General features: G+C 45.4%; 1 protein-coding gene across 1 annotated transcript in view; it reads right to left on the bottom strand.

Moving 5' to 3' along the window:
- LSM12 (LSM12 homolog) overlaps nucleotides 1-24,222 on the bottom strand; it is a 32,164-nt gene extending 7,942 nt beyond the window's left edge. The window contains exons 1-2 of the mRNA XM_032279457.1: nucleotides 23,958-24,222; nucleotides 21,582-21,715 (exon numbers count right to left, since the gene is read on the bottom strand). Coding sequence (XP_032135348.1) covers nucleotides 21,582-21,715; nucleotides 23,958-24,081 — 258 coding nt within the window. The 5' untranslated portion in view covers nucleotides 24,082-24,222. The remainder of the gene's footprint in view (nucleotides 1-21,581; nucleotides 21,716-23,957) is intronic.
- Between the last annotated feature and the right edge of the window lie 2,999 nt (nucleotides 24,223-27,221).

The raw sequence follows: 27,221 nt of genomic DNA, 5'->3' as shown, positions 1-27,221 counted from the left end.
AGCAACGCTTACTCAAGCACCAAAAAAACCATGGTAACAAGGAGGAGTTTCCTTTTTTTGAGACAGAGTCTCACTCTGAGGCCCAGGCTGCAGTGCAGTGGTGAGATCTCGGCTCATGCAACCTAAGGAGGAGTTTCCTTGAATCTTGCTTTCCAAACAATGCCTTAAGAAAATCTGAAGTGGGCCAGCACTGTGGCTCACGTCTGTAATCCCAGCATTTTGGGAGGCTGAAGTGGGAGGATCACTTGAGCCCAGGAGTTAGAGACCAGCCTGGGCAACACAGTGGGACTCTCAATTTAAAAAAAAAAAAAAAAAAATCTGAAGTCTTCAAGGGAAGAAGGAAAAACTGGAGGGTGGCAAGCTCCTGGGAAGCATCTAGTGGTCAGGCATGGATTTACCTTATAAGCAGGCTGGAGGATCTCATTTTGAAACCTCAATCCCTTTTAAAAATGTTTATTCCTGAAAATCAAAATCATCTCCAAATGCTGGGTCAGAGAAAGCTGCTTCTATAAAGCTTGTGTTGACTAGATAGTCTGAACACTCAAAGAGTAAAATGTCTTTGTCACCTACATAGTAGCTTAAAAACATAATATCACCCCATTTAGTAAGAGAGAAGAGTTGGCTCAGGAAACCAGGCATCTATGCAGAATGTTTAAGAATGGAACTGACAAATTAAGCTAGAGGAGGGGAGAAAAAAAAGCTGGGAGAAGAGCCACTTTTGAATTTTTGCCAGAGAGAAAATAAAATGGATATAAATCTCAGCCAGAAGTGATTCTTTAGACAGCCTGAGTAACAATGACACACTGGTTATAGAACAATGATTTCAAAATATACCAGCCCCCCTCCATCCCGGGCCAAAATACCAGTTATGCAAGTGCAATCTCCTCTAAAGGCTCCTAAAGGCTCCAAAAGCAAAGGAGATTGGACAATTCTCCATTTCATTTCTAAGGCAAACAGATCCCAAATGCTAAATGATGTAAGGGGACACTAAGAAAAGTCAGCAGAAATGACTGTAAGCTGACTATGTATTTCCAGTTCACCCCCGATATCCTCAACCTACAGTAATGCTTTCGGGATCTAGACTCAGCTACAGGGATCTACTTTTACCAGGAAGCTGTACTAATGGGATAAAATCTCCTAGAGAGGACCCCATCAATTAGGGGTCCCTATCAATGGGGGAGATTGCTCGCAATAAAAGTATCTAGAAATGTTTCCTTTCCTCAAAATTGGGGATGGGGAGAGAGAGATTACCTTGCCCTTTTTGTGGTCATAAAAACTCATGCAGAACATGGATATGCCTTCTTTTGTAAGGCAAACGATTATCATTCTAACCTCAATTTAGCTGCTGTACAAATCTAAATTTTCCCACATATTTTTACAAATGACTATATACCTGTAAGTGGCACAATTACTCCAAGTTAGTAAGTTTCTGGTTTTTGTCAAAGCACTAAAGAGAACCAATAGGGCTGGGTGCGGTGGCTCAAGCCTGTAATCCCAGCACTTTGGGAGGCTGAGGCGGGTGGATCACAAGGTCAAGAGATCGAGACCATCCTGGTCAACATGGTGAAACCCCGTCTCTACTAAAAATACAAAAAATTAGCTGGGCATGGTGGCTCATGCCTGTAATCCCAGCTACTCAGGAGGCTGAGGCAGGAGAATTGCCTGAACCCAGGAGGCGGAGGTTGCGGTGAGCCGAGATGGCGCCATTGCACTCCAGCCTGGGTAACAAGAGCGAAACTCCGTCTCAAAAAAAAAAAAAAAGAGAACCAATAAAAGCTGCCCTCAGTAGATAAAGTATAAAATGTGCCTCTTAGGCTTGGGAGGATCACCAAGATTACTTTTTAAAATCTTATTTTTATAGTTTTTCCTTTACTAGAAACTTCATATAAATGGAACAATACAGTATGTTGACTTATGTCTCTGACTTCTTTCACTTAGCATAATATTTTTTAGGTTCATCCATTTGGTTTCATGTATCAATTGATTTTTTTTTTTTTTTGAGATGGAGTTTCACTCTTGCTGCCCAGGCTAGAGTGCAATGGCACGATATCAGCTCACCGCAACCTTCGCCTCCTGGGTTCAAGCAATTCTCCTGTCTCAGTCTCCTGAGTAGCTGGGATTACAGGCATCTGCCACCATGTCCGGCTAATTTTTGTATTTTTTACTAGAGGCGGGGTTTCTCCATGTTGGCCAGGCTAGTCTCAAACTCCCGACCTCAGGTGATCTACCCGCTTTGGCCTCCCAAAGTGCTGAGATTACAGGTATCAAGTTTTAAATTGCTAGGTAGCATTCCACTGTGTGGATATAGTTCTATCTTTTATATATTCATTCACCAGCTGATGGACAGTTGATCAAAATCTGAATTGTTTTCAGTTTTGTTTTTTGGGTTTTTTTTGGAAACGGGATGTCACTCTATCACCCAGGCCGAAATACAATGGCACAATCTCGGCTTACTGCAACCTCCACCCCCTACGCTCAAGTGATCCTCTCACCTCAGTTTTCCCAAGCAGCTGGGACCACAGACGCACACCATCATGCCCGGCTAAGTTTTTGTATTTTTTTGTAGAGATGGGGTTTCACCATGTTGCCCAAGCTGGTCTTGAACTCCTGAGCTCAAACAATCCACCCACTTCAGCCTCCTATAGCGTTGGCATTACAGGCGTGAGTCGCTGCACCCAGCTGTTTCCAGTTTTTGGCAGCAGTCACACACAAGTCTTTGTGTGTATAAAAGTAAAAACCTTTTACTTTTTTTAAAATTTTATTTATTTATTTTTAATAAAGACGGGGTTTCACCATGTTGGTCAGGCTGGTCATGAACTCCCGACCTCAGGTGAGCCGCCCGCCTTGGCCTCCAAAGTGCTTGGATTACAGGCGTGAGCCACCACGCCTGGCCTCATTTTACTTTTTTTTTTTTTTTTTTTTTTTTTTTGGGGGGAGGGTGTTTCGCTCGTTACCCAGGCTGGAGTGCAATGGCGCGATCTCGGCTAACCGCAACCTCCGCCTCCTGGGTTCAGGCAATTCTCCTGCCTCAGCCTCCTGAGTAGCTGGGACTACAGGCACGCGCCACCATGCCCAGCTAATTTTTTGTAGTTTTAGTAGAGACGGGGTTTCACCATGTTGACCAGGATGGTCTCGATCTCTTGACCTCATGATCCACCCGCCTCAGCCTCCCAAAGTGCTGGGATTACAGGCTTGAGCCACCACGCCCGGCCTCTCATTTTACTTTTTAAAAGTAAAAAATCTTTTTGTGTGGACATGTTTTTACTTTTGTTGGGTAGATACCTAAGAACAGAATTTCTGGGTCATATTTATGGTAAGTGTATGTTTAACTTTTAAAGTAACTGTCTTCCTGCTAGGGAAGTTTCCTTTAAAAAAAAAAAAGGAAATGTCAAATTGTTTCCCAAAATGGTTGTAATAATTTACATTCTCACCAGTAATGTTTGATAGTTGTAATTCTGCCACATACTCACCAACACTGGGTACTGTTAGCCTTTCTGATCTTAGCCATTTTAGCAGAAGTGTAGTTTCACACTGTGGTTTTCACTTGCACTTCCTTTATGTCAAATGGTATCAAGTATCTTATACGCTTACTGTAATTACTGTGTCTTCTCTGATACAGTATTCAAAGCTTCTGTCCATTTTTTTTTTTTTTTTTTTTTTGAGACAGAGTCTCGCTCTATCGCCCAGACTGGACTGCAGTGGTGCAATCTCGGCTCACCGCAACCTCCTCCTCCCAGGTTCAAGCAATTCTCCTATCTCAGCCTCCCAAGTTGCTGGGACTACAGGCCCCCCACCACCATGCACAGCTAATTTTTAGTAGAGTTGGGGTTTCACCACATGGCCAGGCTTGTCTCAATCTCCTGACCTCAGGTGACTCACTTAACTCAGCCTCCCGAAGTGCTAGGGTCTGGACTGTCTTATTATCATCATTTTCTTTTTTGAGATGGGTTTTACTGTATTCCCCAGGCTGGAGAATACTGACACAATCATGGCTCACTGCAGTCTTGACCTCCTTGGGTAAAGCAATCCTCCCACCTCAGCCTTCTGAGTAGCTGAGACCACAGGCAAGCAGGCACCACTATGTGTGGCCATTTTTTTTTTTTTAGATGAAGTCTCGCTCTGTCGCCCAGCTCCCTGCAAGCTCGGCCTCCCGAGTTCAAGCAATTTTCCTGCCTCTGCCTCCCGAATACCTGGGATTACGGGCGTGTGCCACTACGGCCAGCTAATTTTTGTACTTTTTTTAGTAAAGGCATAATTTCACCATATTGGCCAAGTTCGTCTCGAACTTTTGATCTTGTCATCTGCTCACCTTGGCCTCCCAAAGTGCTGGGATTACAGGCATGAGCCACCTCGCCCAGCATTTTTTTTTTTTTTTAATTTTATCTAGCGATGGAGTCTCCCTATGTTGCCCAGGCTGGCCTCAAACTCCTGATCTCAAGTGATCCTCCCACCTTGGCGTCCCAAAGTGCTGGAATTATAGGCGTAAAAGATAGTGCCTGGCCTGCCTTATTGAGTTTTAAGAGTTCTTGGCAGGGTGTGGTCACTCACACCTGTAATCCTAGCATTTTGAGAGGCTAAGGAAGGCAGAACACTTGAGCCAGGGGTTTGAAACCAATGTGGACAACATAGTGAGATGGTATCTGTATTTTAAAAATACAGATATTTTTTATGTGGTGTGTATACACACACACACATACACACAAATTTTAAAAGTTCTTTATATATTCTGGACACAAGTGCTCTATAACATATATGTTTTGCAAATGATTTCTCCCAGTCTATGGCTCGTCTTTTCATTTTCTTTATGGAGCAAAACAACAAAATTTTTCCAAGCCAAGTGCAGTGGCTCATGCCTGTAATTCCAGCGCTTTGGGAGGCCAAGACAGGCAGATCACTTGAGCCCAGGAGTTTGAAACCAGCCTAGGCAACATGGTGAAACCCTATCTCTACAAAAACTAGCTGGGCATGGTGACATGCGCCTGTAGTCCCAACTACATGGGAGGCTAAGGCAGGAGAACTGCTTGAACCCGGGAGGCGGAAGTTTCAGTGAGCTGAGCTTGCACCACTGTACTCTAGCCTGGGCGACAGAGAGAGACTCCATCTCAAAAAAAAAAAAAAGTAACCACAACAATTCAATGACTATCTCTCAAACTACACCCATTTTCAGTGCAAACATGCTAGCTGCTGGCCTCAGTATCAGTCAGTTAGAAGAACTAACTGGTTATCATCTCAAAGAATAAAAGGTACCATATTTAAGAACACACTGGGTTCAGGAAAACCAAGAGGCATAAACTTATAAATATTAGTTACTAACGTGCATATGGCTTACTTGAAATCATAGCACATGACAACCTGTGCTTACCTGGCTCTCCTTTCATTCCACATGATTCCCAGTGAAAACAATCAGTCCTTGTGTACTAACCAATGTTTCCTCCTGTGCCCATTTTATATGCAGCACCTTGATGTAGGCAAAGGAGAAAAGTACGTGCATTCGATACCAAGGCACATCAATATTAAAAGGCTTCTAGGCTGGGTGCAGTAGCTCATGCCTGTAACCCCAGCACTTTGGGAGGCCAAGGCAGGAGGATCACTTGAGGCCAGTTCAGAAAAGCCTGATCAACACTGTGAAACCCCATCTCTACTAAAAATATAAAAATTAGCCAGGTATGGTAGTGCACACCCAGCTATTCAGGAGGCTGAGGCAGGAAAATTGCTTGAACCCCGGAGATGGAGGCTGCAGTGAGCTCAGCTCGTGACACTGCACTCTAGCCTGTGTGATAGAAACTCTGTCTTTAAAATTAAAAAAAGGTTTCTAATCATGCCTGATGCTGGGTAACCCTTTTGATTTGTTTTTGTTTTAAGAGACAGGGTGTCACTCTTTTGCCAGGGCTGGAATGCAGTGGCATGATCCTAGCTCACTGCAACCTCAAACTCCTGGGCTCAAGCCATCTTTTCACCTCAGTCTACTGAGTAGCTGAGACTAGAGGCATGCGCCAACCACACCTAGCTTTTTATTTTTTTAATTTCTGTAGATACAGGGTCTTGCTATGTTGCCCAGGCTGGTCTTGAACTCCTAGCCTCCAGCAATCTTCCCTCCTCAGCCTTCCAAGTGCTGGGATTACAGGCAGGAGCCACTGCGTCCAGCAAGCGAGTGATTTTATGAACACCAAGGGCACACATCACCTCTGCACGCAGTGACATGGAAGGAAGAGGGAGGAACCAGAAGAACAAAATCTAAGCAATATGCACTTCATCTTGTTCTGCAGTCACCAGCTGGGCCATCATTTCCACATGCCCAGACAAGGAAGGCACAGGTGCCATGGGGAATCCAGAGGGATTCCTACTACAAGTATTTAACAGGTTGAGACAGCTGATAAAAGGGAAGCAGAGAAGCCAGAGAGGAACCTGCTGGGTGTGACCTACTGACTCCAATGAACCACTCTCAGTTTGTCTTCTCGGTGTATTTGGGTCTTCCAACCAGCTGCCCTCACAGAGGGCTTAGGAAACACTGCAGCTGCTGCCCAGAACTGCTTGTGACGCCTGCAAGCCTGGTGGGGGTCAAGGCATGGCAGAGCAGAGTGGCTAAGAGCAACTGTCACTGTAAGGGCCTTTGCATGTTTCATGTTTCAAATCTGGGGTAGGCTCTTGGAAACCCTTCATTCTTCGCTAGCAACAAACAGGCTCTCAAAAATCTATCTCCCGAATGTCAGCATCCCCAGGTCAACTGTTCCCTAGCTGAATGCCTGTGAATGAACTTTTTTTTTTCCTTTTTTTTTTTTTGAGACAGAGCCTCGCTCTGTTGCCCAGGCTGGAGTGCAGTGGTGTGATCTTGGTTCACTGTAACCTCCACCTCCTGGGTTCAAGTGATTCTCCTACCTCAGTCTTCAGACTAGCTGGGATCACAGGCACACACCACCACACCCAGCTAGTTTTTATATTGAGAAGAGACAGGGTTTCACCATGTTGGCCAAGCTGGTCTCTTAACTCCTGATCTCAAGTGATCCACCGGCCTCAGCCTCCCAAAGTGCTGGGATTACAGGCATGAGCCACCATGCCTAGCGTGCCTGAACATAAATGTTCAGCCACTCTCAGTTTGTCTTCTCTGTGTATTTGTTATGCAGTCACCAGCTGGGCCATCTTATTTCCACATGCCCACTACATTCAGGCACATTAGGCATGGTGGCTCATGCCTGTTCCTGGCCAGGTGCAGTGGCTCATACCTGTAATCCCAGCACTTTGAGAGACAGAGGCGGGTGGATACCTTCAGCTCAGGGGTCCGAGACCAGCCTGGGCTACATGGCAAAACGCTGTCTCTACAAAAAATTTTTTAAAAATTAGCTGGATGTGGTAGCACACTCCTATGGTCCCAGCTACTCAGGAGGCTGAGGTGGGAGGGTAGCTTGTGCCTGGGAGGAAAAGGTGGCAATGAGGTGAGATTGCACCACCATACTCCAACCTGGGAAACAGAGTAAGACCCTGTCTTGGGGGAAAGAAAAAAAAAAAAAAAAAACACTGTTCCCTACAAATCAACAGTTAGAACTAAAAAAGTACAGTTACCCTACTTGAAGTTGTGTCCTAGAATAAATAACAGTAAATAAATAACAATGAATCAAAATATTGAATCAGGTGAGGGGTGGTGGCTCACACCTGTAATCCCAGCATTTTGGGAGACTGAGGCAGGTGGATCACGAGGTCAGGAGTTCAAGACCAGCCTGGCCAAGATGGTGAAATTCTGCCTCTCCTAATAAACTACAAAAATTAGCCAGGCATGGTGGCAGGTGCCTGTAATTCCCGCTGCTTGGGAGGCTGAGGTAGGAGAATTGCTTGAATCTGGGCGGCAGAGGTTGCAGTGAGCCAAGAACACGCCATTGCACTCCAGCCTGGGCAACAGAGACTCTCTGTCTCAAAAAAATAAATAAAATAAATAAAATATTGAATCAGGCCAGGATTGGTGGCTCATACCTGTAATCCTAACTCTTTAGGAGGACAAGGCAGGAGGATGGCTTGAGTCTGTGATAACCTGTTTTTTGTCAGCTAAAACTGACTCACTCTTTCTCAGACTGAGAGCTGCTCAGGCTTCATGTTAGCTTCTTGGGCAAGACAGACTCCATCTTAGCTTCTTCATTTTAGTTATTTTCCCACCATTAAGTATGTAACTGTAGTATATAGCCGGGGCAGGATGACACAGCCAGGCACAGTGGCTCATGCTTATAATCCCAGCACTTTGAGAGGCAGGTGGATCACTTGCGGTCAGGAGTTCAAGACCAGCCTGGTCAACATGCTGAAACCCTATCTCTAATAAAAATACAAAAATTATCTAGGTGTGGTGGCAGTGCCTGTAATTCCAGCTACTCGGGAGGCTGAGGCAGGAGAACTGTTTGAACTGGGGAGGCGGAGGCTGCAGTGAGCCGAGATTATGCCACTGCACTCCAGCCTGGCGACAGACCAAGACTCCGTCTCAAAAAAAAAACAACAACAATAACAACAAAAATCAGCCAGGTGTAGCGGGACAGACCAAGACTCCGTCTCAAAAACAACAACAACAACAACAAAAAGTCAGCCAGGTGTAGCAGCAAACACCTGTAGTCTCAGCTACTTGAAAGCTTGAAGGGCTGAAGTGGGAGGAGTGCCTGAGCCCAGTACGTCAAGGCTGCTGCAAGCTGTGTCTGAACCACTGCACACTAGCCTGGACAACAGAGTGAGACCTTGTCTTTAAAAAAACAAACAGAAACTGAATCAAACACTAAAATTCTTTTTTTTTTTTTTAGAGCAGAAGAACTTGACTTTTTTGTTGTTGTTGTTTTTTGAGACAGGGTCTCGCTCTGCTGCCCAAGCTGGAGTGCAGTGGTGTAAACACAGCTCACTGCAGCCTCGACCTCCTGGGCTTAAGCAATTTTCCCAACCCAGCCTCCCCAAGTTTTGGGATTACAAGCATAATCCACCTCGCCTGGCTTTTTAACCAGTACATTTTGGCATTTCTACCAAACAATGCCCCCAGAACAGAACACAACTTTTTTTTTTTTTTTTTTCAGATGGAACCTTGCAGTGGCGCAATCTCCCCTCACTGCAACCTCGGCCTCCCAGGTTCAAGCAATTTTCCTGCCTCAGACTCCCGAGTAGCTGGGATTACCGGTGTATGTCACCATGCTGGGCTAATTTTCTTTTTGTATTTTTAGCAGAGACAGGGTTTCACCATGTTGGTCAGGCCGGTCTCGAACTCCTGACCTCAAGTGATACACCCCGCTAGGCCTCCCAAAGTGCTGGGATTCTAGGCATGAGCCACTGTGCCCAGCCACAACTGTCTTTTGTGAAGGGCCTCTCTTCCAACAAGGGCTCCATTCTCGCCCTACACCTCAAGAACATGCTTTTTTGTTAAAGGTAATTAACAGCGATGCTTCAAAGAGAATAGATCATGTGTGAGAAAGCACAACCAATAAGGATAAATATATTACCTGGATCCATCATTTTCTGATGCTCCAAGACTAGATAAAGTAAATCAGGCAAGTCTGCACTTGAAACTTAAGATATGCTAAGTGCTTAGTTATGAAGAACACCCTGCAAATTCAGGGGGCCACATGATCGCCTAGTCTCCAGGTTTCTACAGGATCCTTGTAGAAACCATCGTAATCTTAGCATATAACACGGAATCATTGTCACTACACACTATAAGTGAAGCCTTATTTTCAATCTAGTTTAAAACAAAAACTGTCACCAACGTTGAGTTTTTGTTATTTGTAATAATGTCACAAAACATTGACAGCTGCAACAGACAACTAAATCTCCTGGACACCAACAGAATAATTTTCTAGGCCTGAGACCGAAACGAAGTACTGTTGTGAAAACTACCACATGGTTCTGCCAAAGAGAAAACTGGCTAGGATGTAAGCTGAAATTTGACCGTAACAGCCTATCTCTAAGATTGCATGCTCAAATTAGTCTCAAATTAGCCATCTCACAGCATGGCTCTGAGGATTAGGAAAAACAAAAAGTACTAAGTGAGCTGTAAAGCACTGTACAAATGTTAGCTGTCATTATTATTTTTTTATTATTATTAGCACAGAGGCAGTGGTTTGTCATTTAAGAAAAATCCATACACAGTAATCCAACCTTCCTTTAGCCAATGAGCTTATATTTTTTCACTTTTTATTTTTTTGAGACGGAGTTCTGCTTTTGTTGCCCAGGCTGGGGTGCAATGGCACAATCTCAGCTCACTGCAACCTGCGTCTCCTGGGTTCAAGTGATTCTCCTGCCTCAGCCTCCTGAGTAGCTAGGATTACAGGCATGCGCCACCATGCCGGGCTATTTTTGAGAAGGAGTCTTGCTCTGTCGCCCAGGCTAGAGTGCCGTGGCACCATCTCGGCGCACTGCAACCTCCAGCTCCCAGGTTCAAGTAATTCTCCTGCCTCAGCCTCCCGAGTAGCTGGTATTACAGGCACGCACCCCTGTGCCTGGCTAATTTTTGTATGTTTTAGTAGAGATGGGGTTTCACCATATTGGTCAGGATGATCTCAAACTCCTGATCTCAAGTGATCCACCCAGCCTTGGTCTCCCCTCCCAAAGTGCTGGGATTACAGGCATGAACCACCAAGTCCAGCTCACTTTTTAAAGTGCTACATGCTGCCTAAAAAATAAATACTGTTCTTTAATAGTCTCTTCGCTCCTTCTTGAGAACTAAAAACCTCCAGTTCAGCTCAACAGAAAAGCATCAAGTTCTAAATTGCAAAGATGGGCAAAACTGAGCACTCCCAAGTCAGCTTGATTCCTTTTATCTTCCTTCCATTTCTCTGAATAATTGTCATTTATTTTTCAAGCCCCTCCTCCATTGTCACATCTGAAGTGTCTTCCCTAAAATGCTCGCCACTCTATACCCAAGGCTGGCAAACTACATCCTGTGGCCCAAATTCAGCTAACCACTTGCCTTAGATAAGTTTTACTGAACAGCTATGCCCATTTGTTTACACTTTGTCTATGGCTGCTTTGCTACAAAGGCAAGGCTGAGTAGTTGTGACCAAGACCATATGGCCAATACAGCATAAAAGATTTACTATTTGGCCCTTTATAGAAAAAGTTCAAAATGAAAAAGAAAAAAAAGAAAAGAAAAAAAAAAAGGCCAGGCGTGGTGGCTCATGTGTGCAATCCCAGCAATTTGGGAGGCCGAGATGGGTGGATCACGAGGTCAGGAGTTCAAGACCAGCCTGGCCAAGATCGTGAAACCCCATCTCTATTAAAAAAAAAAAAAAAAGTTTGTTTCTCCCTGCTCTATGCTGTCACGCACCTTGCTCACAGGACCACTAGCGCAGAGCGGGGCTTCCCATATTGTTATCACTAAGTTAAATGCTGCTGTCCTTCACCACTCCCAACAAATGTGAGATTCCGGAGGGCAAGAGCAGTGTCTTAATCATCCTGGCATTTCCCAGCACCTTGAAGGGAGAGAGTGCAAGAGGGAAGGCAGAAAAAAGGAGAAGAAACAATGACTATCAGATACTCAGAGGACCAATTATACAACAGTTCCCAGAGGTTAAGGAACTAACGAGAGGTCACACATTCATTAACAGCACAGTTGGAAAAACACTGCTGTTTAGGCCAGGTGCAGTGGCTCAAGCCTATGATCCCAGCACTCTGGGAAGCCGAGGCAGTTGGATCATGAGGTCAGGAGTTCAAGACCAGCCTGGCCAGGATGGTGAAACCTTGTTTCTACTAAAAATACAAAAATTAGCTGGGCATGGTGGTGGGTGCCAGTAATCCCAGCTACTTGGGAGGCTGAGGCAGAGAATTCTTGAACCCAGGAGGCAGAGGCTGCAGTGAGCCAAGATTGCACTACTGTACTCCAGCCTGTGCGACAGTGAGACTCCGTTAAAAAAAATAACAAAAATCAGGCCAGGCGCGGTGGCTCACGCTTGTAATCCCAGCACTTTGGGAGGCCGAGGCGGGTGGATCACGAGGTCAAGAGATCGAGACCATCCTGGTCAACATGGTGAAACCCCGTCTCTACTAAAACTACAAAAAATTAGCTGGGCATGGTGGTGTGTGCCTGTAATCCCAGCTACTCAGGAGGCTGAGGCAGGATAATTGCCTGAACCCAGGAGGTGGAGGTTGTGGTGAGCCGAGATCGCGCCATTGCACTCCAGCCTGGGTAACAAAAGCGAAACTCCGTCTCCAAAAAAAAATAAAAATAAAAATAACAAAAACCCAATCTGCTGTTCTTCAAATTCCCTATATCTTACTCCACACTACTTTTAGCATAATGTGTGGACCCTTTAATTTTCCAGCTCAGCTAGAATTTGCTTCAATCTCTGGGTAGTTTCTGATATTTACCTGAGCTAGTCTTAAAAATTCCACTGCTAGAATTTGACTCTACCGCTTGTTTGATTCCCTTACCCTACCCCAAGCCTGGCCTCTGCCAGAAAGAGTTTTACTTAGAATACCCTTCTCTTAATACTGGGGGAAATACCACCACTGACCAACTCTAATGTGCTTTTTTGAACTGTCTCCACATCAAGGGTTGGATACAGAGATGGTTGCAAAAACACACGTATGGCACAACTCTGCCAGACTCACTTGGGCTCAGCAATTTATCTTTTCAGGAGGATAATAGTTCTCCCCCTCCCCCTTCCCCTTCCATGTCCTATGAGGCCAAGAAGGTCCCCTTGGGAACTAAACTTTTGGCCTAACAAGAGCCCCCCCTGTGTCAGCATGCTGCCATGCACTATAACCTGAACTGAGTCATGAGTTCTAGCCTGTAGCACTGCACCCCCATCATGATTGTGTCAGGTTGGCCCCAAAGTTTGAATGCCATTGAATCTGACTTCAAAACACCAATGGGTTTTGTTTTTTGTTTTTAGAAAGGGTCTCACTCTGCTGGCCAGCCTGGAGTGTAGTGGTATGATCACAGCTCACTGCAGCCTTGATCTCCCCAGTTTCACGTGATCCTCTCACCTCAGTCTCCAGAGTAGCTGGGACCACAGGCACATGCACCACACCTGACTAATTTTGTATTTTTTGTAGAGACAGGGTCTATGTTGCCCAGGCTGGTCTTGACCTCTTGGCCTCAAGCCATCTAATCTACCCACCTCAGTCTGCCAAACTACTGGGACTACAGGTGTGAGCCACCATACCCAGCAAGTCAGTGATTTTTAAAATGGCAATAAATTATTCCACCGTTCTGACCCATTTGACACCAATCACTACTTTTTTTTTTTTTTTTTTTTTTTTTTGAGACGGAGTTTCACTCATGTTACCCAGGCTAGAGTGCAATGGCGCGATCTCGGCTCACCGCAACCTCCGCCTCCTGGGTTCAGGCAATTCTCCTGCCTCAGCCTCCTGAGTAGCTGGGATTACAGGCACGCACCACCATGCCCAGCTAATTTTTTGTATTTTTAGTAGAGACGGGGTTTCACCATGTTGACCAGGATGGTCTCGATCTCTTGACCTCGTGATCCGCCCGCCTCGGCCTCCCAAAGTGCTGGGATTACAGGTTTGAGCCACCGCGCCCGGCCCCAATCACTACTTATTATGCCCCTGGCACTTAGCAGTGATGGGCTCTTCCTCCCCATCTCCCATATGTGTCTTCATGACACTTCTATGATGTAACAGCTGTCTGCTTAAAGCCAGGCGCAAGTCTTAGCAGTGGACTCTCACCAGGGACTGTGGCCTTGGCAACAGTTTTTTTGAGACGGAGTCTCACTCTGTCCCCCAGACTGGAGTGCAGTGGCACTATCTCAGCTCACTGCAACCTCCATCTCCCGGGTTCAAGTGCTTCTCCTGCCTCAGCTTCCTGAGTAGCTGAGACTACAGGGGCCCGCCACCACACCAGGCTAATTTTTGTATTTTTAGTAGAGATGGGGTTTCACCATATTGGCCCGGCTGATCTCAAACTCCTGATCTTGTGATCCACCAGCATCAAAGTGCTGGGATTACAGATCTGAGGCACCACACCCGGCCAGCAACATTTTCTAAACAAGTTAATCAACAGGTTATATCCTTTAGAAGCCAGAAAAACTATCTCTAGCAAAAAAATTCTTGCTTGTCCTAGACAAGTGGTTTTTCCTTCCCACTTTCACATATCTTCTACCTCCTACTAAAACATACACAGCTAAGTATAGGCTGGCCAGGGCATCTCTGACTCTACAGCAAACCTCAACACATTAGGGTCAAGATATGGCCACAGGCCAGGTGCGGTGGCTCATGCTGGTAATCCTAGCACTTTGGGAGGCCATGGAGGGTGGATCATCTGAGCTCAGGAGTTCAAGAACAGCCTGGGCAACATGGTGAAGTCCTGTCTCTACCAAACACACACACACACACACACACACACACACACACACACACACACACACTAGCCCGGCGTGTTAGTGCATGCCTGTAGTCCCAGCTTCTTGAGAGGCTGAGGCACAAGAATTGCTTTAGCACAGGAGGTAGATATTGCAGTGGGCAGAGATCATACCACTGCACTCTAGCATAGGTGACAGAGTGAGATCCTGTCTCAAAAATATATATAAATAAATGAAAAGATACAACCAAGAGCCCTGCTTTGACTAGGGTCATAAACATAGCCCACAATGCAATAATTATCATATCAACCCCAGGATTTACTGATACTTGGGTTTAACCCTCAAATCACCAGAAAGCCATAGGATTATACTGAATTTTAGCTGTAAAACTGGTAGAATTCAAAATAAAAATGAATTCCTCCCTCAATATGACATGGTGCCTAAAGGAACACTGTTAGTTTCTTTTAAAAGTAAACCCTAAAAAAAAAAAGTGAACCCTAGGCCAGGCACAGTGGCTCACTCCTATAATCCCTGCACTTTGGGAGGCCGAGGTAGGCGGATCACCTGAGGTCACGAGTTCAAGACCAGCCTGACCAACACGGGAGAAACCCTATCTCTACTAAAAATACAAAATTAGCTGGGCGTGGTGGTACATGCCTGTAATCCCAGCTACTCCGGAGGCTGAGGCAGGAGAATCACTTGAACCTGGGAGGTGGAGACTGCAGTGAGCCAACCTCCGCACCACAGCACTACAGCCTGGGTAACAAGAGCGAAACTCTGTCTCAAAAAAAAAATTAGCTGGGCATGGTGGCACATTCCTGTAATCCCAGCTACTCGGGAGGCTGAGGCAAGAGAATCACTTGAACCCATGAAGTGGAGGTTGCAGCGAGTTGAGATCATGTCATTGCCCTCCAGCCTGGGCAACAAGAGCAAAACTCCATCTCAAAAAAAAAAAAAAAAAAAAAGTGAACACTGGCTGGGCACAGTAGCTCACTCCTATAATTCTAGCACATCGGAAGGCTGAGGTGTGAGGATCACTTGAGGCCAGGAGGTTGAGACCAGCATGGGCAATATAGTGAGACCATGTCTCAAGCCAAAAAAAAAAAAATTTTTTTTTTTTAATTAGCTGGATGTGGTGGCACACACCTGTAGTCCCAGTTACTCAGAAGGATGAGGCAGAAGGATTGCTTGAGACTGGGAGGTTGAGGCTGCAGTGAGCTATGATCATGTCATTGTGCTCCAGCCCGAGCAACAGAGCAAGACCCTATCTCAAAACCAAAAACCAAGTGAGCCTTGTGACTTTTCCATCTTCTCAGCTTTACCAGGCCCCTCTACTCCCAGACCTATCTCCAGATAACCATTTTAATTCAATGGCAGCCAACTCATTTATTACTGGGAGCCAAGGATAAGCCCTTTGAATCTCTTCTTCCTGGTTCTATTTGATCACTTTCTGCTTGTTAATAATGAATAAATGGGTAATAAATGGAGAAAAAAAGCTAATAACTCAGTCTGTGGTTTGGTAAGGGAGGTGAATGCCCAAACTCTGCATTACCTGTGTATTTCTATTTCCATGCTTTGTCTCTTTTCCTGCTGACCACCTCTTTCCCCTAACATCTCCTCCAGAAAAGTATTCTCCAACTCATCAAAGTGTTAAGACATAGGTATCATTTTGATACGCTGCATGTATTCATCTGAACAAATGATTACCTCCATTGGACTTGGCTGTGTCAACAAATCCCTTCCTAAGTGACTCAGAGGTGGAAAGCACACCCATTTCAGTTCTGTGACTGCTCATCCTAACCTCCAGGACTCACAGAAGTGTTCAATTAACTATGCTACTTGATAATACCCCCTTGGAAATTAATGTTAATTCTGATCACCAGAGGTCTCTTAAAAACATCTTTTAATAGTAAGATATTACATAAAAATGGTATCCAGTATAATTCTGATTTTCCCCAGTCTTTGGGTGGCAAGTTCCAATCTCTGACTGAATGTCAGAGGCAATGCTAGGGAGCACTGACAAAATACTCTAGGTCGTCAAACAATGTCATTTCATTCAACATCGTTTTGTTACCACACTGATGAGGGAAAAAAAAAATTGGGGGGCCAGGTGCGGTGGTGATCACAGCACTTTGGGAGGCCAAGGTGGGCGGATTACCTGAGGTCAGGAGTTCAAGACCAGCCTGGCCAATCTAGTGAAACCCCGTCGCTATTAAAATAAAAAAATTAAAATTAGCTGGGTAGACCAGGCACGGTGGCTCACGCCTGTAATCCCAGCACTTTGGGAGGCCAAGGCGGGCGGATCATGAAGTCAGGAGATAGAGACCATCCTGGCCATGGTGAAACCATGACCTACTCCACTATAATACAAAAAAATAGCTGGGTGTGGTGGTGTGCGCCTGTAGTCCCAGCTACTCAGGAGGCTGAGGCAGAGGAATCGCTTGAATCCAGGAGATGGAGGTTGCACTGAGCCGAGATCGCCGAGATCATGCCACTGCACTCCAGCCTGGTGAAAGAACAAGACCCGTCCCAAAAAAAAAAAAAAAAAATTAGCCGAGCATGGTAGCAGGCGCCTGTAATCACAACCACTCGCAAGGCTGAGGCAGGAGAATCGCCTGAACCCAGCGGGGTAGAGGTTGCAGTGAGCCAAGATCACACCACTTCACTCTAGCCTGAGCAACAGAGTAAGACCCTGTCTCAAAAAAAAAAATAATAATTCCCCCTACCGCAACCCTAGTGTCCTCTTCCAAGCTTCCTCTTACATGCTATTGCTGGAGATAGAAATAAGACTGCTTAGCCTGAAGTGAACTATCATTCGAAAGCAAAACAGGCCAATTTCCAAGAAGTTGCTAGTTTATACCTTCCCTAGTTGAGCTATTATTAAGTATTTCCTGTAAAAGCCCTTCTCTTCCATGTCCTGCTAAGTCAGAGTAAACAATTATCTGGCTTATATCAACAAGTTTAATTAAGCAGAGCACTTACTATGTCAGCAAGATGAGACAACATGTGATGGTACCTTCGACTAAAGTTAGAGTATACAAGTAGTGCTTCTCCAGACTGCAAGCATCTGAAGCACTACATCAACTGTTTTCTTCCAGACATCCCAGGATACGTTAGTTCCCTTTCAAATGCTTAAACAATCGTCCATCTTGGGCCGGGCGCGGTGGCTCAAGCCTGTAATCCCAGCACTTTGGGTGGCCGAGGCGGGTGGATCACGAGGTCAAGAGATCGAGACCATCCTGGTCAACATGGTGAAACCCCGTCTCTACTAAAAATACAAAAAATTAGCTGGGCATGGTGGTGCGTGCCTGTAATCCCAGCTACTCAGGAGGCTGAGGCAGGAGAATTGCCTGAACCCAGGAGGCGGAGGTTGCGGTGAGCCGAGATGGCGCCATTGCACTCCAGCCTGGGTAACAAGAGCGAAACTCCGTCTCAAAAAAAAATAACAAAACAATCGTCCATCTTAAGAAAAACTCGAGTCCATGCTCTTAAAAATGAGATGAACTTTTCACATCATTCATATAACATGTTCATAGCTGCCCAAATCAGCTGTTTTCAGCAACAGCCTCTCTCTAATTCTAAGTCAATCTCCAAAGAGGAATCACAAAGCATCCTAAAAGGTTGGTTTCAAAGGAAAGCCAATATAGCTACTCATAAACATCTCTGCAAACTGAGGGATAAACGAAATCCAAAGATAACCCTCCAACCTAATTTTAGTTTTTAGTTTCTGACTCCTCTTCCCAGCAAACCTTTTTCAAGATTTGGCAAGCAGGCCAGACAGTAAGAAAAGTAAAGATATCTGGTGTTCCCCAAGCTATTACTTCCTGCTGCTTTCCTCAAAGAGTGGGTAATCGGCTAGTTTGCAACACTGCTAGTAAAATAGGAAAACTGACCAGCAGAAAGCAAAATCCTAAAGGCAAAGATAATCCACAAGCTAACCAAAAGCTATTTCTTTTTCTTTTCTTTTTTTTTTTTCCTGAGACAGTTTCCCTCGTTTCCCAGGCTGGAGTGAAATGGCACAACCTCCGCCTCCCAGGTTCAAGTGATTCTCCTGCCTCAGCCTCTGGAGTAGCTGGGATAATAGGCGTGTGCCACCACGCCCAACTAATTTTGTATTTTTAGTGGAGACGGGTTTTCACCATGTTGGCCAGGCTCACCTCAAACTCCTGATCAGCCTGCCTCGGCCTCCCAAAGTGCTGGGATTACAGGTGTGAGCCACCATGCCTGGCCTACCAAAAGCTATTTCTATTTGAGGTCAAATATAAGAAAAGAACTGCTTCTTTTACATATATATATATATATAAAAAATTTATTTACTTATTTATTTACTTATTTATTTTTTAGAGACAGGGTTTCACTATGTTGGTCAGGCTAGTCTCGAACTCCTGACCTCAGGTGATCCACTTGCCTTGGCCTCCCAAAGTGCTGGGATTACAGGCATGAACCACCTCACCCAGCTGAGATCTGCTTAACAGCTCCCATTTAACAGTCCCACCCACACAACCCCTGCCCCTCTAAATAGTGGCACTTGTTGGTCACAAGAGCCAACTTTCTAACTTCAGAAAATCATTTCTCTTTCAGATCTTTACTACTCACTAAAGGTCTATTGACAGACTTCTCATACCCTGTAAACACCCAAAAATAACTCAGAGCCTACAGAACACACTGTAAGTTTATGTTTTTAATATACAGGAATAAATTATTTCACAAGTCTTTTAAATTTTCATAAGCAAATCAAAGACCACCCAAAGAGCTCCTCCTATACTGTATTAGGAGATATATTACTAAGACAGGGTTTCAAAACCCTATAGGCTTCAAAGAATGGAACAACCCATATATGACAACACCCATATGAAACTCAATAGCCTTCCAAATCTGTCCCTGGCCATCACTAAAAAATATGTGGCATTTCCCTGGAATCTGACAAGATAGGAGCTCCAGATCTGAGGTAACGACGTTCACTAGCCTCAGTTACCCTCTATTATTTCAGTTGCATAAGTGTTTCCTTGCTTTGCTGAACCGTAGAGAATACACCACATTCCCAAGAGAGGCAAAGTAATACACATTATTACAAGACTCCTCTAGAGGGAAAAACTTCCACCACACTAATTCAAGAGACTTCATGAAAGGCACCTGCTACTAAAATCGGAGGCATAACTTATTCATCCAACAAATATTTACTAAAAACTCTGTGCAAGGCTCTATATATTCAATAGCAAACAAAACAGGAGCGGTTCCCATTCTTGCAGAATAAAGTTTAGTGAGACAGACACTAGACAAGTAAATAAATACATGATTACAAAAAAAGCTATGAATAGGGTAACCTTAGGTCCCAATTTGCCCAGGACACATTAATCTATACCTGTCATCCCAGTGTAAAATAAAAGCACTCTCCGTTACTCTTAAAAATGTCCCAGGCTGAACTACAAATGATGGTCACCTTAACTACGAAGGACAAGGTACTATGAGAGAGAATAATGCTAGCAAATTACTTTAACCTTATTACTTTGGGTGATCAGAAGAATTTTTGGAAGACGTGCCATTTAACAAAGTCCTGATGGGTAAGGCTTTTTCCTTCCAGTCATTCTGGAAGGAAAAATGTTCCAAGTACAAGGGACAGCACAGGCTGTGACAGGGCTTCGGCATTATTACTGTTCAACATCAATTTTGACCAAATAAACTGAATTGTCAAAAAAAATGAGTTGGGGCCTAGCATAACAGTTCACACCTGTAATAGCAGCACTTTGAGAGGCCGAGACGGACAGATCACTTGAGGTCAGGAGTTCGAGACCTGCCTGGCCAGCATGGTGAAACCTGGTCTCTACTAATAATATAAAAATTGTGCCAGGCACAATGGCTCACACCTATAATCCTAGCACTTTGGGAGGCCGAGGCAGGCAGGCTGCCTGAGCTCAGGAGTTCAAGACCAGCCTGGGCAACAAAGTGAAACCCGGTCTCTACTAAAATGCAAAAAATTAACCAGGTGTGGTTGCATATGCCTGTAGTCCCAGCTACTTCAGAGGCTGAGGCAGGAGAATCACTTGAACCCAGGAGGTGGAGACTGCAGTGAGCCAAGACTGTGCCACTGCACTCCAGCCTGTACAACAACAGCGAAACTCCATCTCGGAAAAAAATTGGCCGGGTGTGGTGGCGCACACCTGTAGTTCCAGCTACTCCAGGGACTGAGGCATGAGAATCACTTGAACCTGGGAGGCGGAGGCTACAGTGAGCTGAGATCCTACCACTGCACTCCGGCCTGGGCAACAGAGACAGACTCTGTCTCAAAAATAAGTAAAGGCTGGGCACAGTGGCTCACGCCTGTAATCCCAGCACTTTGGGACGCTGAGGTGGGCGGATCACCTGAGGTAGGGAGTTCAAGACCAGTCTGACCAACATGGAGAAACCCCATCTCTACTAAAAATACAAAATTAGCCAGGCATGGTGGCTCATGTCTGTAATCTCAGCTACTCAGAAGGCTGAGGCAGGAGGATCGCTTGAATCAAGGAGACGGAGGTTACAGTGAGCTGGGACTGTGCCATTGCACTCCAGCCTGGGCAACAAGAGCAAGACTCTGTCTCCAAAAAAAAAACAAAAAACAAAAAAACTTGGGCAGGCATAGTGGTGCATTCCTGTAATCCCAGCTACTCAGAAGGCTGAGGCAGGAAGATCACTTGAGCCCAGGTGTTCAAGTTCAACCTGGGCAACAAAGCAAGGCCCTGTTCACACATACACAAAAGTGACTTGGGGATTCCCAGAGATCAATTTGTATGTGCAAGATTAAAATATGCAAAGCATGTAATTGTTAGAACTCAAAATTCAAACATAAAGAGAAAAAAGAACCTTTAAAACAGTGGCTTTCAAACTTTTTATAGGTCATGAATCCCTCTGAGAATCTGAAAAACATTTCGGATCTTCATGCAGAAAACGCATATATTCACATATGCACACATCCACATACACACAATTTGAGGACGTTCATAGGCAACGCCACCACCCAAACCCCACCATCACCAGAATTTCATCACGTACTCCAAGATTAAAACTTTAAGTTAAAGAAAAAAAAGTCCTCTTTCATAAAGGCAAAAACAAGTTCTCAACTTCTTTGAGAGTTAAGCTTATTTCTTAAGATCTACTGACAACATCCAGAAATAAAGAGAAAAACTGAACACCTATTTTTTAAAAAGATATCAGAAGAAGCAATTTTAAGTCAATTTAAAAAATGAAAAATGGACAACAATGTATCACCGACAGTCAATGAGACTCATCTTTCCCATGATTTTTAAAGAGCCAGATTTGCCCTTGAGTCCTTACCTTACTAACATTGAGTGAAGCTAGGGGAGGAGGGGTTTCTGTTCGATCATTAATTATTTCCACTTCTGAAACATACTGTAAGTTTATAAGCAAGATATCTGCATGGTTGGGCTTTCCACTGGAAGAGGGACATTCTGGTAAGAAAAAAAAAGTTAAGGAAAAATAGGACAAGCAGAGGCACTGACACATCCCAAAAGAGACACAGAAAACACAATTCACACAAGGCTTTACAAGCCATGCCAGGAGGGAGAGGGCCTTAGAAGAATCACAGCTCTCCTCAGGAAATCCCTGCCTGTCACCTTCCTCCTGCCCAAACCCCTGGAAGCCTCCTAAGGAATTCTGTCACCTTCTGTCTACTGGTTTTATGGAGCAGCATAATGCAGATTTAACGCGTTTGTCTTGAACCTATGAACCAGACAAAAGAGCTAGACATTTCTGTTCTTCGTATAATACTCTCTATATCTGCACAGTGTTTTTACTTTTTCAGATGCGAGCTTTCCCATTTTGCAGAGGAGAAATCTACAGCACTGGAAAGGAAATTCACGTAAGGTGACCCAGCCAGTTAATCCATTCATTCATTCACACCCTCATTCCCCAACCGTTTAAGCGCCCACTGTATGTCAGTTAAAAATTGAGTAATTCCTAGTTCCAAGACCCTTCCAACTAAACTACTAATGTAAAAGGTCTTATTTGTTCCAGGTGTAACCTCTTATTTTTTAAAAAAGCAACCATTCTTGCTGTAATTAGTTTCAAAAGACATCTTCCTAAGCTAGAAATCTACAAGTAGTGGTTAAATGAATTAAAATACTTGCCACTCAAAGGCAGCAGACTCAGTAGGAAACTTCATTTTGAAAGATGCAATGGCAAGGCGCAGTGGCTCATGGCTGTCAACCCAGCTACTCAGGAGGCTGAGGCAGGACAATCGCTTGAACCCGGGAGGCAGAGGTTGCGGTGAGCCAAGATGGAGCCATTGCACTCCAGCCTGAGCAACAAGAGGAAAACTCTGTCCAGCCCCCAACACACACACACAAAAGGCCGGGAGCGATGGCTCACACCTGTAATCCCAGCACTTTGGGAGGCCGAGGCAGGCGGATCACAAGGGCGGATCACGAGGTCAGGAGATAGAGACCATCCTGGCCAACATGGTGAAAACTCCGTCTCTACTGAAAATAATAATAATAATAACACAAAAATTAGCTGGGCATGGTGGTTCGTGCCAGCAATCCCAGCTACTCAGGAGGCCGAGGCAGGAGAATCGCTTGAACCAGGGAGTCGGAGGTTGCATGAGCCGCGATGGCGCCACTGCACTCCAACCTGGCGACAGAGCAAGACTCCGTCTCAAAAAAAAAAAAAAAAAAAGCCATAATGAATTACTCCTCAAAAAAAAAAAAAAATTGCAATAAACCCACCTGTAGCTCACATAAAAGGGGAAGCCGTAATATATTTATTCCAACAAGGAAGTGTTTCGTTTCCAAGACTGAGTTTCCTGGAATAATTCAGAAGTCATTTCCACCCCAAAGAAGCAGGCCACCTTTTCCAATCAGTTTAACATTGCTACTTTCAAAAGGGAGGCCACTACTACGTAAAAGTAAGGACTCCATGTGCTGGACTGAGAAAGGGAGCATGAGAACTTCACTCTTTTGCCTGTAATTCACACATCCCCAACTCACATAAGCCCCTGAAAAACGTGGCATGCCCTCTCTGGACCAGGTTTCCAATGCGAACATCCCCTAAACAGCAATTTCCAAAAGACCGAGAAGCCTAAAAATCAGCACAGCCCCCCCACCACACATATACACTCATCAGCGAAAAAAACCACGATCCCCAGTTCAGATACAAACTCTGCCCTGCGCTCACTCTCCCCCAAAACAGGTAAGGACCATTTGGTCACCATCCCACTGCCTTTCTTGGACAAAATCCCATCAGTGGACATGCCCTCCTAAATTCCATACCTTTGCCCTACCAACAGTTCCTTACCCTACACACCCCTCCCCATAACATTTTACCCGCCCCTCCTTTCCATCCGGGATCCAATCCACCAGCCCCCTCCCACTACCACCCACTCTCCTAATCACCGTGTACCCTCTAATAATGTTCCCCCCGAAAAGCCATCCCCGTGTCATGCTCTCCTCCACCCCCTGATCCTTGGTCGGGCCCCAGCTCCCGCAAGGGGTGAGAGGCAGGGTCCCCAAAGCTGACCGAAGGGCCCGCGGGAGGGGGAGGGGAGCTTAAGGCCGTGCGCATGCGCCGCGGGCGCCGCGGTAGCCGGTCGCCCCTAGGCCCGGAGAGAGCCCCGGCCGCCGCCGTCGTCCCCCACCCCCCGACCACCGCACCTACAGGCCAGCCCGGCCTCGGGCTCCACGCAGGGAAGGATACTTAAAGCCAGCATTTTGGACTGGTAGTCGAAGGCTACCACCTCGCCCTGCAGCCGCTGCTCCTGGCACGTCCGGCACGACACCTGGCTCCCAACGCTGAAGTACTCGCCCGGAGGAGCCGCCATCTTGGGAGTGCAGCCGCGGCCGGCGGCGGCGGCGGCAGCAGCGGGCGAAAGCCGGGCCCCCAGTGAGCGCCGCGGCGCGACGCGACGCACGGAGCGTGCTTCCGTCACACGCCGGGGCGTGGCCTGGTGCTGGGTGGGGCGAGAGCCTAGGTGGACTAGGAAAGAGGAGGAAATAATAGGGAATCTGAAAAATAATATTTGTATAGCTGCGTCCGCTCGCTTAAGTGCTTGTAGAGTCTATTTTAGAAGTTAAGGATAAATGACCTACGTGGAATGAAAAGGGAAAAGAAGAAGGAGCTGCAGTCTCCATTATATGCACACCTTGAACACAAGAGTTTAATGAATGAATTTTATTAAATAATTTATATTATCCCATTTTGCATATCAGGAATCAGAGCCTCAGAGGACTTAACGAAACTTGGTCAAGATGATTATAACGGCCGGGCGCGGTGGCTCACGTCTGTAATCCCAGCACTTTGGGAGGCCAAGGGGAGGTGTAGATCATCAGCGGTCAGGAGTTCGAGACCAGCCTGGCCAACATGGCAAAACCCTGTCTCTACTAAAAATACAAAAATTAGCTGGGCGTGGTGGCGCGTGCCTGTAATCCCAGCTGCGAGGGGTGCTGAGGCAGGCAGATTGCTTGAACCCCGGAGGTGGAGGTTGCAGTGAGCCAAGATCGTTCCTCTGCCACTCCAGCCTGGGAAACAGCGAGTCTCCGTCTCAAAAAAAAAAAAGAGATGATTATAAATACAGAGCGATAGTGGAAAGAACATTGGCTGTGGAGTTGGATACGCCGGAATCAGAATTTCAGGTCAGCTTACTAAATTACGTGACCTTGAGCAAGCAAATTACCTGATCCTGTTTCCTCATAGGCATTTATATTGTCAGTTCTTGAGCACCTATGTAACAGCCCTTTGAGTCAGGAATCAATGTCCTCCTTTTAGAGAAACTAAGTTTTAGACTAAACTTGTCCACGCTTGCACAACTAGCAAAAACAGTCTGCCTATTTCCAAGGACGGTGCTATTTACTGTTATACTATATTGGATAATAATACGTACCTCAAAGTTAGGAGGTTTAAATGTGATAACATGTATATGTGCATGGCATATATTAGCTGTTTAATAAATAGTAGTTCCCCCTTTGTCATCCATCATTCTTCTCTCTTTTTGCCCTCTCCCCCAGAAAGCCAGGGGGCTTCCCCTTCTCCATTTTTGCCCTCTCCCTCAGAAAGCCAGGCAAAAGGCAGGAATGAGGAGCAGCGAACAGTGACAAAAAGGGGCTTGGAGGAGGGGTTTTGCACCCCTGCCCTTTAATGTCCATCTGATACATAAAACAGTCATTTTTGGCCGGGCATGGTGGCTCACGCCTGTAATTCAAGCACTTTGGAGGACAAGGCTGGGGCAGATCACCTGAGGTCAGGAGCTCAAGACCAGCCTGACCAACTTGGTGAAACCCTGTCTTTAAAAAAAAAAAACAAAACATTTCCTTAATCTATGTAAAGGACTATGCCGATGCATTTTCAAGCCCTGCTACCACCAATTGCCGTAGGTAATCGGTAACCCACCCACCCCTCACTGAAATTTTGGAGCCTTGCTTCCTGTATGAGAAACAGGTTGATCTTTTTCTAGTCCAGAGGGAAGCAAAGGGCCAGTCTTGGCACAGCTTAACCTGAACAAAGTTCAAAAGTATTTCCTTGCCCTCGAAGAAACATAAACTTCCTGGTGTTGGAGGTATTGGTACAATCATTGTAATAGGAATAAAAATTCTACTCCTTTATATTGTGCTTTTTCAGATAACTTTTTTTTTTTTTTTGAGACAGTATCTCACCCTGCCGCCCTGGCTGGACTGCAGTGGCACCATCTCAGCTCACTGCAACCTGTGCCTCCTGGGTTCATGCGATTCTCCTGCCTCAGCCTCCTGAGTAGCTGAGATTACAGGTGCGAGCCACCATGCCTGGCTAATTTTTGTACTTTTAGTAGAGATGGGGTTTCACCCTGTTGGCCAGGTTGGTCTTGAACTCCTGGGCTCAAGCAGCCTTCCGCCTCAGCCGGCCTGTCAAGTGCTAGGAGTACAGGCATGAGCCGTTGTGGCCAGCCTCAGAAGACTTTCATGCCTCTCATCCTTGTTCTGGCCTCCATAACAAATCATACATAATCACCATTCCAGTTGTCCACTTTTTATGTGAAATCGTGATTATATAGTACTGAAATCTCCTTTGACGTGATAAAAGAAAAAAGAAATCGTGATTATAGGTTTTCATATATGATTTATAGGTGCCGCTAGGAAGTGAAAAATCTCTGCTGAGACCTGAAGAATTAGCAAGGAAAGAGGATGGCCATGTTCCAGGCAGAGGGAACTGCATGGGTCAGGACCCCTAGGAGGAGAGAACTTGGCAATCTCAAGGAATGTATAGCTCAGAAATATTTTAAAGTGGAGTGTGGGAATAGGCTGGTGAAGGTTGAGGCTAGATCCAGGGCAAACTTTCAAAGATTCAATAAGAAATGTAGACTTTCTCCTTGGGCAATTAATTAAAAAACATCTAGCAAGGCAGTGAACTAAGATTTATACCCAGCTTCCCTCCCCTACACCTTTTTTTTTTTTGAGATGGAGTTTCACTCTTGTTGCCCAGGCTGGAGTGCAATGGTGAGATCTCGGCTCACAGCCACCTCCGCCTCCCAGGTTCAAACAATTCTCCTGCCTCAGCCTCCTGAGTAGCTGGGATTATAGGCATGTGCCACCACGTCTGGCTAATTTTGTATTTTTAGGGGAGAAAGAGTTTCTCCATATTGGTCAGAGTGATCTCGGTCTCCTGACCTTTGGGAGGCCTGCCTTAGCCTCCCAAAGTGCTAGGATTACAGGCGTGAGCCACTGCACCAGGCCTCCTCCACTTTTTTAATTAGTGATATTAATATCTTTCAGAGAAGAACACAGATTTACATTCTTATTTTAATCTACCTATTAGAAAACTTTTATTTTTTATTTTATTTTTTTAAGATGGGGTTTCACCATGATGGCCAGGCTGGTCTTGAACTCCTGACCTCAGGTGATCCACCCACCTCGGCCTTCCAAAGTGCTAGGATTACAGGCGTGAGCCACCACACCCGGCCTATTAGAAAACTTCTTTTTTTTTTTTTTTTTT

The sequence above is a fragment of the Sapajus apella genome, unplaced genomic scaffold, assembly GCF_009761245.1.
Source record: "Sapajus apella isolate SASKATOON/1434 unplaced genomic scaffold, GSC_monkey_1.0 scaffold12, whole genome shotgun sequence".
Taxonomy (NCBI): Eukaryota; Metazoa; Chordata; class Mammalia; order Primates; family Cebidae; genus Sapajus; species Sapajus apella.
The sequence above is the reverse complement of the archived record's forward strand: the minus strand, read 5'-3'. Positions and strand labels throughout refer to the sequence as shown.